We start from the raw sequence: 14,265 nt of genomic DNA, 5'->3' as shown, positions 1-14,265 counted from the left end.
TTCATATTTCGCGCTAGTGAGAAGTAGTTCTAAATCACATCAAAATAGTTCTACACTCCACTTAATTTGCAATTGCTTTCCGAGCTGTTTTGCCTGTGTTTGGCGGGTATTTGATTCCCTGTTGAGAAAATATCTACAAACAACTTATTTTATGTATGCTTCTTTTGATGTTATTACTTAAGTAGTCATGTAGCATTTATTGTAATATCAAACTTTAAAATGTTTGAGAATAACCATAGTCTCTCATGTATAACATGAAACTGAATTCGGGTTAATCAAGTAATAATAGTAAACCATATTAATGGAAATTAGTACATAACGTGTTGTGATACGTATTGTACTCGGATATTTAATAATGACTTCATAAACAGTCCCTAGATGTCAAAAATTTTTATACTCTTTAGCCTGGAAATGTAGAGTAGTGCGAAGAAGTAGAAATAGGACTTTTACTTCGACTTCTTTAGTTATGCAATAAACAACAGTATTTATAGGTTATGGTTGACCCTGATATTCTTGAGACTTTCGATCAAACATTTAATGATATTATTTAAGCTACTTATAAGTAGTAAATTAATTTATGGAAACTAATCTAGAATTTCAGAAATATTAGTTATCCAAGTTCCCCATGCCACACAATATTGATCGGTTTGGAAAAAAAACTTGATGCGTTCATTATCATGTACAGAAAAAATCCGATGCAGAATCAATGAATCGAGGAGTCTTTTCTTTGTCATGATCTAATTTCTGTACTTAAAAATCACAGCTGATCTGCTACTGATGACCAGTGACATATTGTCAAACACACTGTGTGATTTATGTGTTTTATATTTTCTTTAATGAATCAACAATATACTTCTGTATTTTTGTTGTTAATATGCAAAATAATGATATTCTGTCTATGATGAGTGTAATTTTGCTCAAGTTGTTACTTCCATATTATTTGCTCTCTATTGGATAATATTTTAATTGATTTTATAATCTCAATTATACTCAACAGTCTAGGAAGTTCATTCTAATAACGACCTTGGCGACTTGTTAATTTTACAGTGTGTGTGTATATAGTTTACTTTTCTCTTGGATAAATTAGTCAGTAGTTTTAATGTTGAACTCAACTAGAAAATGTAATCAATTATTACTTATAATGAATAAATAGAAACTTTTACTCACATCTCAGGTAATTTCGGATTTTAAATAAACCGATAAACATTACAATTATAAATGAAAAGATTCAATAGCAATTAGCTTTACAAGAATATGTTACTCTGTGAATGCTTATGTATATAAAAAAATAGGTCCAATTGTAACGCGCATATGAAACCTAAAGGTTTGTTGGTAATAAATTTGTCATCCATATTTATTATTCTAGTATTTTTTTGATACGCAATTGACTATAGATTATCAATATATTACATGGATTACTTCGTCATTATTATGATTATTTATGTTCGCAGCAAGTCATTGATTATTAGGGGAGTCAAGCAGATACCAGAAGAAATATAAATCTTCACCGTGCACGGATTGGGAAGTATATATATATATATATATATATACAATCATAAGTCAAATAGTCAAATCGCACACTAATTAATATACTGATCGTTAATTCTGTAATCTCATGGTCTATCTTCTTTCAAGGTTATTTCGCTAGTGTTCTGCTATACTTTTCCAGTGATAATTAGATCAAGTTGCATTGATAATAATCATTTTCTTTTTTACTTGAACCTTTAATTGAAACTCCAAATTTTTATTGTTCTGTTAATAACTTCATCATTAATTAACTAAATCTGTATATAACTGCCTGTACTAAATTTCTTTTGCTTTGTCTCTTTTTTTTCAGTCGTTTATATAATTTGATTTATTTAGCTGTTGGTGAAAATGAACTACAAAGTATACCGAATGAAATTGGTGAGTTTTATTCCTCTATTATTATTATTATTATTAGTAAACTACTGCTATTATTACAAGCTTTCCACTTTATTTTGAATGGTTTTTTAAAATTAAGTTTTAATAACCTTCATTGTTGAAAAAAAAACAGCGTTGTTGGTCGTCTATTCAATCAGCTTCAATTACATATTTAAATAATGTTATTTCTTCACAAAGCAATTTATAGAGATCTAATCTTGTTTGAATATTTTGTGAATAAATAACGGCTTCAACCTTTTCCTCTTCCCTCCCACCCCTCACACATACATTCAATACATATATTTAGTCAACTGTTTAATGATTTCAATTTGACTCAGTTGGATTAATAAAGTATTCTTAAAGTCACTTTGTTCAATTTTCAGTCATTCCATTTTATGATACTCTGTAATAAATCAATTATTCTGATCATAATTGTAGGTTTTAATAATAAGTAATTAAGCTATCATTTCATTATCATGAATTTAGTTGGTAACTAAATTCATAAACTAATGATTCTGTACATATTGTTGAAAATATAGTCCTAGATTAATAGAATTTCAAACTTTCAATTATCGGTCACCGTTCCAGATAGTATGGTGCAGATAGTTGATATGTTATCACTCTTCTTTTATATGGAAACTTCATTTTAAGGTAGAATTCACAGAAATGTACATTTTTTATTTTAACGTTGATAAAACACGCCAATTTGTTTGTCACTCAAAGTCAAAACACTAAACTGAACGGTGACAATACATAAGATGCCCATTAAGTGAATATTTAGTGTTGATGTTAAATAGTTAAAACTTGTTAGCAAGAAACTTTGAACGTATACTTCACACTAGTTTCTATTTGTCACTAATATGTATCTGTGATCTTCAGGGGATTTATATTCCCTTGAAAATTCGAACCTGGGTCACCCACGTTACAACTTGCCTAACAGAATTCCATCTGCACTGAGGACTAGACAAACGTAACATTGGTTACTATTCAGTGACTAGTCAATGTAAATACCTAACGTTTTCAAGCTGAAGCTCGTACTTAATTATGTATCAAAAGTTGATATCAATCATTCTTATTCCGAAAAGTCGTTACTTTATAACTGGGAGTATAAATAGTTTCTCAGTCTAGTCTTTTTTGTGTATGCTTTTATAGGTCTTTCAGTGAATTAGGCATTGTTTGGCTGAATACTAATAGACAGATCGAGGAAAGATGTGTATTAATAATCTTTTTTGTAATTCTTTCTTGTGAAATAATGGGTAGTTATATTAGATTTAAGCGTAAAACATCAGATTGTTTTGAGTGTATGCAACTTTGAACTCGAAATAAACTCAACCATACATCACTGTCCACATAATTTTAATCCGGTAAACAAACAGTAATAATTAAAATGGGACTTTTTAATTACTTGTATATACTAGGCAAATGTTACACTAAATAACTATCTTCACAATCAGTATATTTTAACATAATTCAACACAAACTGAATCACTAGTTAATTACTACTCTTGTTAGGGCAATCTGAATAAAAATTGACGAACATACCACACTGAATATAAATCACATTATTTTTAATTGATATAATGGTAGAGAAAATGAGAAATACCTAAGCGTATAAATGCATAAACTATTTACCTAGTGATGACCAAAGGACTCAGTTCTCACCTAAAAAATCTAAGTTTTGAACGTCGCTTTATCCATTTCGTTATTCAGGTACTCAGTTATCCAGTATGATCAGCAACCTGACTCACAGTTTAACTCAAAGTTGAGTGTATAAACCTACATTGATTTTTATAAAATGTTTAAGATATGAAGTGGGAATCGATTTACACTTTTCATCTCGTCGGTAAATCTGTTCAATTTCTATGTAGTGTAATGATTTACCAAATTAGACCATCAAGTCAGCAGTCGTGGTTAGCGAATTCACTTTATAGCCTAACCATTGTGCATTTAAACACAAGCAGATATTCATTTTCTCTAATCATATGTACTTAACTTATCGTTATCACTTTTGCGTTTCTATCTATACTTTTTTCATAATTTTAAAGGTGATCTACATAAATTGGAAACATTATATTTAAATAATAATTTGAATTTACATGATCTTCCAACTGAATTAGCTATGTGTTGTAGTCTACAAATGATGTCCATTGAAAATTGTCCTTTAACTCAAATTCCTGTAGAAGTTGTAACCGGTGGTCCTTCACTAGTGATTCAAGTGAGTTGCAAAATTAAGAGATTAATTAACTCAATACTAAAATTAATATTTCTTACTTATTGTATAATAAAATTTGTTTATAAATAGACTAGAATATATTTGGTAAATGTTCAGTAATGATACGAAACTATGTGTAAAATAAGAGATTATTGATATCACGGTGTATTCTTTTATTGTTGTTATTACATAAAATTGTATGATATTAGAGTCGCTGCAGTATTTGTAATTTTTTAGTCCATGCAAAAACATATACAGCACATCAGACCTCATTCTTTGTGCAGCACTGCATCTGTCCAGAAATAAATGATTATAATTTGTAATATTCAGAATTAAATGATATTTACAAAAAGTTTAGGATATGCGAATAAATGGTAGATTAGAACTGCGCTTCATCCACTTCGATTAAAACAGCTGATTATTATCACTAGGCCTCAGACAAACAATTTAACTCAAAGCCAGGTCATCATCCCTTGTAATTGTCAAATAAGTGAGTATTTAAATGAACTAGAATGATTCCAGTGGATATTCAAGAACTTTATGGAAAGCTCATGTTTCCGATGAAAATAAAACAAGAATTCATCTATACTACTATTGTTTAGTTCAGTATATATCAATTGCTATCTCTATATTAAGCAGATCAAACATCAGTAAACTTAAAGAATTCATCAAAATAGAGACAACTTTATTTTGTTTCAAATAAACAGGTTAATTGTTTAATACTAAATACATGTTATTGTGTTAAAAAAAGATAGCGTGCCCATGTATGTAGATAATGTATGTTAGATAATTTTATTTAGTTAATTTATTCATAGTAAGTACATGTCTTCAAATTGGTCAATCCATGTTGAACGACTTACATCTTCATCTTGTACAAATACTTAAATACTGGTGTTTGTTCTAATGCATATTACTTACTTTGTCGCTACCGCTCTTCCTAATCATGAACTTGAAATTTTGTAGTTCTATGATTTTCAACTGATTAACCAATAATTTTAAAATGAATATAGAATAATCATATTTCAATGTAATTGAATGCTTCTTTTTTTTGTTAAAATATTTGCATAAACAACTTTCTTTTATTGTTTTTTTTCTGTTTAGTATCTACGTCTACAGGGCTCTTTCAGTCATATATAAATCGTTAAGTTATTTCAAATTATTTCTTCATCGTATCTTTGAATTTTCAACATCATTGAAATATAAAACAACAGGAGGTAAAAGTTTTCTGTTGTTAATGGATGATACATTGATTCCATATGTCAATTCAAATGTGTTTTTGTATACTTATATGCTCATATTTATGTACACATGTATGATAGCACATTTGTGTACTTCAATTACTTCAAAAACTTGTGATTTAGTACTATTACACCAAACTTATTTTTGAAATATCTGAATCTGCACAAAATATTTATGTAAATTACTTCGAAAGGATAACAAGCTTCTTTCATCAATGTCCAGTTTTCAATAATATCTTGACTTGTGTACATGTTGATGATTTTCTTTGCATGTAACAGTTAGCTAACAGAAAGTTTATGATTGATCATCTGAGAAGTCTTTCGCTTCTGATTTTTGATTTATTTTTGTGAATATTTCTCTTACAGCAGATCAATAGAATATCGAAAGATGTTTGTATAAAAAAAAAAATCAGATTTCTTAATGTATCAGTGTGTATGTGTATTCACCTTTTCTTTTTCTCTTTAATTTTCTGTTAGTTATTTTATTTCCACCTTCGTAAGAGATTTTCACTTGTTATCTTATTTCTAAAATCTAGTCTCAGTGCATATGCATTTAATATACTCTATCGATTTTTCTGTTAAGCCATAAACTTTAAAGTGTAATTACTTTTGCATAGCTATCACACTCCTTAGAACGGTGTAATGTGACAAATTAATAACATTAGGATATGAACTGTTCTTCAGCAAATAAACTCTGCGATATATATATATATATATATATATATATATATATATATATATATTCAATATCTTCTATTCGCATACCCCCAAATAAAACGAAACATCAAAATTCTGTGTAATTATTATTTTCTGTAACTTCATTTTTGTGTACGTTTCAACTTTCAGTCGATTTCTAACGGTTTATCATCATCTTCGTGTTTATTTCCGATTATCTTTATTTTTTTGTGACTTACAAAAGCGCATCTTTCCTTTGATTTCTTTATTCAGCTTCATTCTTTTTGCTTATTGCTTATCAGTCAAGTTTTTAATTTATCTAAATGTTTATATCTCTTTTTCTAACAATAATTTGATATGATTGATTTTAACTGAAAGACAGATTTGTGTTTTCTTTACAGAATTAAAAATTGTTAAAATACGTTGTTGACATTTACTAGTTTTAACTGGGATTAAGTTATCAAATCAGTGGTCTATCATAACAAATATGGGTTGAGGATTCATATCACTTTTCATTTGAAACTACTGGATTCTTATAGTCTTCAGATTTAAATGTGGCCTAACTAGTTCGTTAACCTAAACTATATGTTACACATTTTGATTTCATCGCTAACAAGAGCAAACGAAAATACTGTAAATGATTCGTTTGTTTATTACTTACTGTTGAACTACGATCCCGTGATAACTCATTTTCTGTAAAAAAATTTATTTAATATCTTTCAAACTGAGCTGTCTAAGTGATATCTTTCTTGCTTCAAACAAAAATAAGCTAGTAAGTGTTGATGAAAGCAAGTGTAATATGATAAATGGAGAGAGTGGTAGAGAACTGAAGTTAATTTGATATGTTATGAGCCAAACAGTTTTTTTTCATCTTGCTAGATGTAGCTGACAAACTAGGGTAATGTAAATGAAACTCTTTTAGGGCGTGATCAACAGGTTATATTGCGAAGCTACAAGTAAATTTAGATGATATCAGCATTTGGTCGGCTGTTTGTGTTCAGTGATTGTGGTAAAGCATTGGTTTACAGTTAAGTACGTCCAAGGAGTTTATTTATAGTTATTAATAATCATTTGTCAATTGAGAGTCTAACGTCTTTAAAGATGTACTGAGTATTCAGAGTTTAACCCTATAAAGTTATCTTTGTTTGAATGGTTATGAATTAGTGACGATGACTAAAATTTACAACTATGTAAAACGAAAACTAAGTGATTTCGTATGAAAGCGAAAGTATTTATAAACAGGAATTTGTTCAATGTCTGAAATTTTGTAATATAATGGTTTGAAACAATCCCTACATGAAAATAGTGGTATCGCATAAATATGTATAGATTTTGCATCGCACGCGACCGATAACATGGACGACGGGCTCGGTGTTTCCTCAAAATTCTGTTTAAAAAACACCGGAGTATATTTTTGAACTGCTGAAGCATTTTTCTTAGCATTATTAGTTCAGTTTTTGTCTGAAGTTTTAAAAGAATGGATTTGATCTTACACAATTTGGAAGAAACAGTAGCATCCTACTTACGATGTTTATTACTGTCATTGTCAAATATATACAACTGCGTACTAATTTTTGGGTGCCAGATCTCGTCAAATATATGGCCTTCAAGCAAATTAACTAAATGCTACTGACTTACTTGTGTTCAATTATGTGAACAGATCATGGTTTGATACACCTCGTGATCTACCTCTACTAAGAATCCAAATATTTCTTTTTCTTTGTTCATTCTTAAAATCTAGTTTATTGAATTTGAAATCGTTCGCTAGATGGGATTCCAACAGTAGCGTTGTTAAATCCTGCGCATCCGACATCACTTTGGCCTCAAGCAAATCGTTTATTCATATTTGACGTAAAGTTTACATCCAACAAGCGATGTATGAGATAAACAGACGCGTATCTAATCTTCAGTTACGTACTGTACATGGCTTCCAAGAAAATACATGCAGTCTTGCGGTATTTGACCAATGCTCCAACTATTTCGGAGTGGTCCTATATCGTTGGGATCAACATGGATCTTTTGAAAATGTAAAACAAATTTATTGCCAACACATCTTGATTGATAGGTACGTCATACCGTTGAAAACGAAAAACATGTCCTTGCCATAAGTATTTCCAATCACAATATATGATTACGATGCTAGTGAAGTTTTAATGAACCGATTATGTCTGCTTGTATGAAATAGAGATATCGCTTTTGTATTTTCAGATTGTTTTTTTCTTTCATTCGTATATTTTATCTTCATTAAGATGGTGTAGACACCTAAGCTAAATAAGATCAAGACTCTTTCATCTCCCACCTTTTATCTCATACCATTCTGTCTATAATATCAAAGCCAGGTTCTGCTACGTAGAGGCAGACTTCGATGAGCGCGGTGCGACAGACCACCGTGTAAAATTCCTTGCAGTAATAAAGGCGCTACCGCGCGATTTTAACGTGTACGCCACATCTAGTGTGTTTACTAGTAATGTTGTTGTAGCAGTTTAAATCTGATTCCTTTTTGTTCGAATGATTGTTTGTTGTCGAAATATACGTACTGTCTATCCTCATATGTAATAAATGACTTTATTCCGCGATGGTGAACAACGGAGTTAAATACGTCAAATACGAGAATGGATTTAAAATACATATATTTTCTACAGTCATTGAGCTGGCCAGGGAATCAGAGCGATGAAGTGAACAGAAGAGAGAGAAGCAAAATGATGTGCGCTTTGGAGATTGCGGGGGAGCCAACTCATTTTAAGCAAGCGTTAATAAGTATTTATAGCAGACAAAAATGAATGGCACATATGATGAATAAGATACGAAGTGCGCATACACATACGCTCATATAAAATGGTAGTCAAGGTTAATAAGCGAATAATTAACCAGATCAAAGTATGACTCATAATGTATAGGTGAATTGGCTTGGCCAGTAGCTAGAATAAAGTATATGGGCTTAACATATAAACTGATACTACAATGATTCTGAAACTTACGACACTGTAAAGATGGCAATCCTTAAACTTGGGGACTTAACAGACAGGCAAATGTTAGATAATCCTTTCCATAATGTTAAAATGAGATATGGCTGAGCAACAGAAGTATTGCTAATTGTGAGAAAGGTCATTCGTCAACGGACCTTTGGCGAGGGCCTGTATAGAAATTTCTCGTCTAAGCTTCCCAGCACTGCAATATGTATGGTACGTTCTCTAGAGATTTCGAGAAGCCCTTAAGTTTCCCGATCTTTAAGCACTCCGACACGAAAGCTTTTCGGGAAACTTCCCAGCCGGCATGCTTTAACGGCTACCGTAGCCGGACAACAAGGCGGTTTGTTGAATATCACTGATGTGGTGACGAAAGTTCACTAACTCGTCTACAGCGTCGCAGACGTTAGTGTTCTTCTCGCAAATTCTAACGGCTTACTGCATGAAGCAGTTTTCAACTTACAGGCAGCAAACGGAAAACCGGTTGCCACATATGGTAAGCGGCACGTTCATCTTAATGTGGGTTTACGAAAATTCATTCGCTGAATTTTCATCGTTGCAGATGTTTTTATGCCAATCATTGATATAGACCTGCTACAACATCACAATCTACTCATCGACACGCGCAAACTGAGGTTAGTGAACAGAAACACTAACTTATCTGTTTGTGCAACTTCTTTTTCCGGTTGTAGATTATCACTAGTCACAGTAAGGAACACGATAGATCCATACTACCGAAAAACAATTCGGTAAGTCACCTGATATATACCAAACGCAACCGAATTTGCCGTGTGTAACCAGCAATGTAACACGCCATATCACGAATAATGGACCACCTGTTTTCTAGAAAGCACTCCGACTAGATCCCGAAAAGCTGATGTTGGCCAAAAACGAATTTGACCATATGATATATTTAGAAATCATTTGACCATGAAACAGTCAATGAGCATCTCCCTTTCACATGATTCCTAAAAAAGACAGCAAGGACTGGCGTCCAACTGATGACTCGGCGATCGAATGTACAATCGTAAAGCGTTTGAATGCAAAAGCCATTCCTGATCGTTACTCGTTGTCCCACATTCACGATTTGACAGCAACCTTGGAAAATACACCTATCTTTTCGAAAATCGACTTGGTAAAAATAATTTACCGGATCCACATGGAGTCTGATAAACTTCTTAAGACCGTTATCATAACACTTCAGGATATATGAATTTTTTGCATGCCCTTCGGTTTAAAAAGTGCTGCTTAAAGATTTCAGAGATTCGTGGATGATTTTTTTCGAGTTCTCATTTTTTTACATGAGTATGTTGATGCCTGCTTGATTGCAAGTCTGGATAGAGAATCTCATCTTCAGCATATGGATTTTGTCTTCAGGAGACTGGGAAAACACGGAATTACTGTGGACGGTGAGATTATAGTATTTGGACGACGTTTGAGCGACACTTAGGTGACCTTGAAAATATCCACCTACTTACTGGTGATAAATGAAGGTTATAAAGCAGTGTGGAAAAAACGTAATATGAACGACAGTTGATGGTAGTTGTTATTATTTAGATTTGTGTTTTTCAGCACGAACTGACATCAACTAAAATGCAAAAACGCTATTTAGACAAATAAGTGAATAAATTTCGCGCCAAAATCTAAGACTTGTAAATGTAAGTAAATCCCCAAAATCGATATCCTTGTAAGTGTTGGACATTGGATGCTGTCACATTAGTTTTAACGGACTCATTTAGCTGAAGGCGGTCGGTCATGCAGCCGCACCAGTTCACATTTTGGAACGGCGTGTGGAACATTTCTTGCGATCACTAGCCTGATTAGATCAGTCACTCCCGATAAATTGATGACCCATCAAATATATCTTCCAACCTCCTTGCTTCTGACTTTTGATTTCATTGGGTGAGCGCGATTCAATTATAGGAAGTGTTACTGGCAGAGGGTTGTCTAACTACAATACCTGTAGTATCTTCAACCTGTTATCCTGAATCTGATGGGCTCGCCCATAAATTATAGTTTTACCCTTCAAACATCTAGAAATGTGCAGTCGGTGTCGACTCTCTAGATTTTCTAAGGATCACTATTGATGATCGATGTATTCGCCTCCTGTGAAACAAAGTGACAGCTATTCTGAGACGCCCAGATCAAATAGTAATCTTGAAATAACTCACTTTCAACTGTGTAATAGTTTTTGTCGACGGACTGTAAATGGCGTTGAGTCGCGATGGACTATGATCACTACTACATGAAGACTACGTGCCAGGTACCGACGTGGATCCCTCGGTAGGCCAAAAACCGGAAGGCTGTCAATGGTTGCAGTAAGATATATTTATTGGCGATCTCGTGATATCGAAAGAATACCCTAGACGTGACAAAGTTTACAGGCAGAACTGTTGAGCTTACGCGATTTCGTGCAAAGCCACAGGCAACGGAAAGAAAAGTGTTAAACAGAGAAGTACAGTAAAACAATCACTGGTACAACTGGTTGTAATAATAACTGTTTCCATTATACCAATCGCGTTCTCGTCATAAATGTAAGTCACTACAGGATATGCCGAAATGGTCGTCTCTCATGAAACACTTTGCAGACTTATTACCTCTCTAAGCTCGTCTTCAAACAAACACTCTCCTCGATAATCTGGAGAACAGGACAACATTGCACAGTAAATTTGAAATGCACATCACATTTCTGGGTCAAACAATGTTGTTGAGAATGCTTTGTATCGTATAATTTCTTTGAACGTTTTCGAAAGATTCCACCTTATAAATCTGGCGAAACATGAAAATCGAAAAACTGTGACGCCTAAACAGAATGATTTTGTTGGTCTAGTATAAAAAAGACACTCTGGTGTAAGCTACCAGAAATCTGAGGTAATTTGACACAACAATTGTCCCCTAGACTCTCTCAAAACTCTTGATGATTGTTCCTACATTGTTCGCCTGAATTTGGTTGGACTTTTACCAGATTCAAATGGACACTTTCAGCTTTTAACGATTACAAGAAGCAGTACCTAACAAAAACATTATTGCCGAAATAGTGGCCCGCGCGTACGTGGAATGATGAGCAACAAACTTCGACTGACTTTCAACTATCATTACAGACCGTAGACTCCAGTTCGAATCTGGACTTTTTCGTTGTCTGTCTACACTACCAGAGTCCCGCGAATCCGAACGAATACCTACCCCCCACAAGCAAACTGGTTGGTAGAACGCTTTCACTGACAGCTAAAAGCTTCGCTATCAGCTACAAACGTTTCACAATGGACCGAAGCACTTCCACTTGTCTTACTAGGTATTCGTAATGCAGTGAAAACTGACATTGGATAAACTGCAGCTCAACTCGTTTATGGTACGACACTCTGACTTCCACGAGAATTCGTGGATCCTTCATCTTCTGCGAAGAATATGGATCTTTACTTCTACACAAGCAATATTACTCCTTGCTTTCGAGGAAACCTGTTTCCACTCAACCGCGTTCTAGAAAACGTAAGGTTGTTGGGACATTTAAACGATTAATACCCGTAGAAAACTGCACAAAAATTTGTTGCAACTGGTGACTATCGGCGTTTGAATGCAAAAGCCATTCTTGATCGTTACCCGTTGCCTCACATTCATGATTTCACAGCTACCTTGAAAGGTACAACTGTCTTTTCGAAAATCGACTTGGTTAAAGCGTATAACCGAATCCCTATGGCTGATGATGATATTCCAAAAAACGGCTATCATCACTTCCTTCGGACTCTACGAAATTTCGCGAATGCATTTTGGCCTATGAAATGCTGCCCAAACCTTCCAAAAATTCATCGATGACGTTTTCCGAGGTTTCAACTTCGTACATGCGTATGTTGATGACTGCTTGTTAGCAATTACGGACAGAGAATCCCATCTGGACATTGTGTTCGAACGACTGCACAAGCATGGCATTACTGTAAACACTCAAAAAAAGCGAAATCGGAACCAAGTCCTTAGATTTCCTAGGACACACTATTGATGCTCAAGGCATCCGACCTCTTAGAAGCTAAGTGGTGGCCATTCTGGATTACTCAAAACCGACCACGATCAAGCGATTGCGCACATTTAAAGGTCTTGTAAGTTTCTAAAGACGGTTCATACCAAAATGCGCATCCATCATGAAACTGCTAACCGATCAACTCTGTGAAAATGCGAAATCAATTGATATAGACGACACCGCGCGAAAAGCATTCTTCACAATTAAGGAACTTATTGCAAAGGCAACCATGCTGGCACATCAGGAAAACCAAGTGCTCATTAGTATAGCTGTAGATATTTGAATGCTGACCATAATAGTTTTAATGGACTCATTTAGCCGAAGGCGCTCGGTCATGCATCCGCACTAGATCACATTTTGGTACGGCGTGCGGAACATCTCTTGAGATTAATAGCCAGATTAGATTTAACACTTCTCAATATATTGATAACCCATCAAATATATCTTCCAACCTCCTTGCTTCTTACTTCCTACTTCAACTGGGTGAGCGCGATTCAATCATAGGTGTTATCGGTAAAGTGTTTTCAAACTACAATACTGGTAGTATCTTCAAACTAAATGACCACAAATAGACGTATTATATTTGGAATTCGTAATTAGCGTGTAATCAAGTACAAAGAAACTACCAGCATAAAAACCACAAACATTCTTGATGAGTGCTTTCAGTCACGCATCTGCACTAGATCACATTTGGGTACGTCGTGCAACGCATCCATTGCAACTACTATGTAGTTTAGATAAAGCGCTTTTCGATGTATCAGTAGCTTAATTTCTGACTTCTGGCTTGAAAAAGTTGGCATTCTTCGATTATAAAAAGTGTTACGTGAATAAATGTTCGTAAACTTCAAATACCCGTGGCGTTTTCGGGATGATAAGCTGACTCGTCGTGCAAAACGATATCTACCTAGTATTTAAATTTCGAATAAGCTCAAAAGCTGAAAAACTAGGAAAACGTTCATTACAAATTCAGATTCACAAGTTATTTTAACAAGAGTAATAGCAGAAGCACATGAAGAACCCAAATAACTGATCTTTAGATTTACATCTCACATCTAGCTATGAAATAAGATGATTGCTAATTTGACCATGCGATATTAGAATTTTGAAGAGTTGCTGATTCCTAATATAACACAACATAAACTGTAGATAGTAATGCAGAATAAATATTCTATTATTTTTGATAGTAAAATAGTTTAAGGGAGGACCGCCCATTCCGAAGTAGGCGTTACTCCAGCTGTTACAATTATGTTGTGAGATTGCCTC

At 33.7% G+C, this 14,265-nt stretch overlaps 1 protein-coding gene across 1 annotated transcript in view; it reads left to right on the top strand.

Moving 5' to 3' along the window:
• The window catches only part of Smp_129120 (putative shoc2), a gene marked incomplete at its 3' end in the record, with an annotated part of 52,138 nt that extends 46,879 nt beyond the window's left edge, over positions 1-5,259 (top strand). Inside the window, exons 15-16 of the mRNA XM_018799284.1 lie at positions 1,838-1,905; positions 5,216-5,259. Of these exons, the coding sequence (XP_018651088.1) occupies positions 1,838-1,905; positions 5,216-5,259 (112 nt within the window). The remainder of the gene's footprint in view (positions 1-1,837; positions 1,906-5,215) is intronic.
• Between the last annotated feature and the right edge of the window lie 9,006 nt (positions 5,260-14,265).

The sequence above is a fragment of the Schistosoma mansoni genome, chromosome 3, assembly GCF_000237925.1.
Source record: "Schistosoma mansoni strain Puerto Rico chromosome 3, complete genome".
Lineage (NCBI taxonomy): Eukaryota > Metazoa > Platyhelminthes > Trematoda > Strigeidida > Schistosomatidae > Schistosoma > Schistosoma mansoni.
This window is presented reverse-complemented; position numbering and strand designations above follow the sequence as displayed.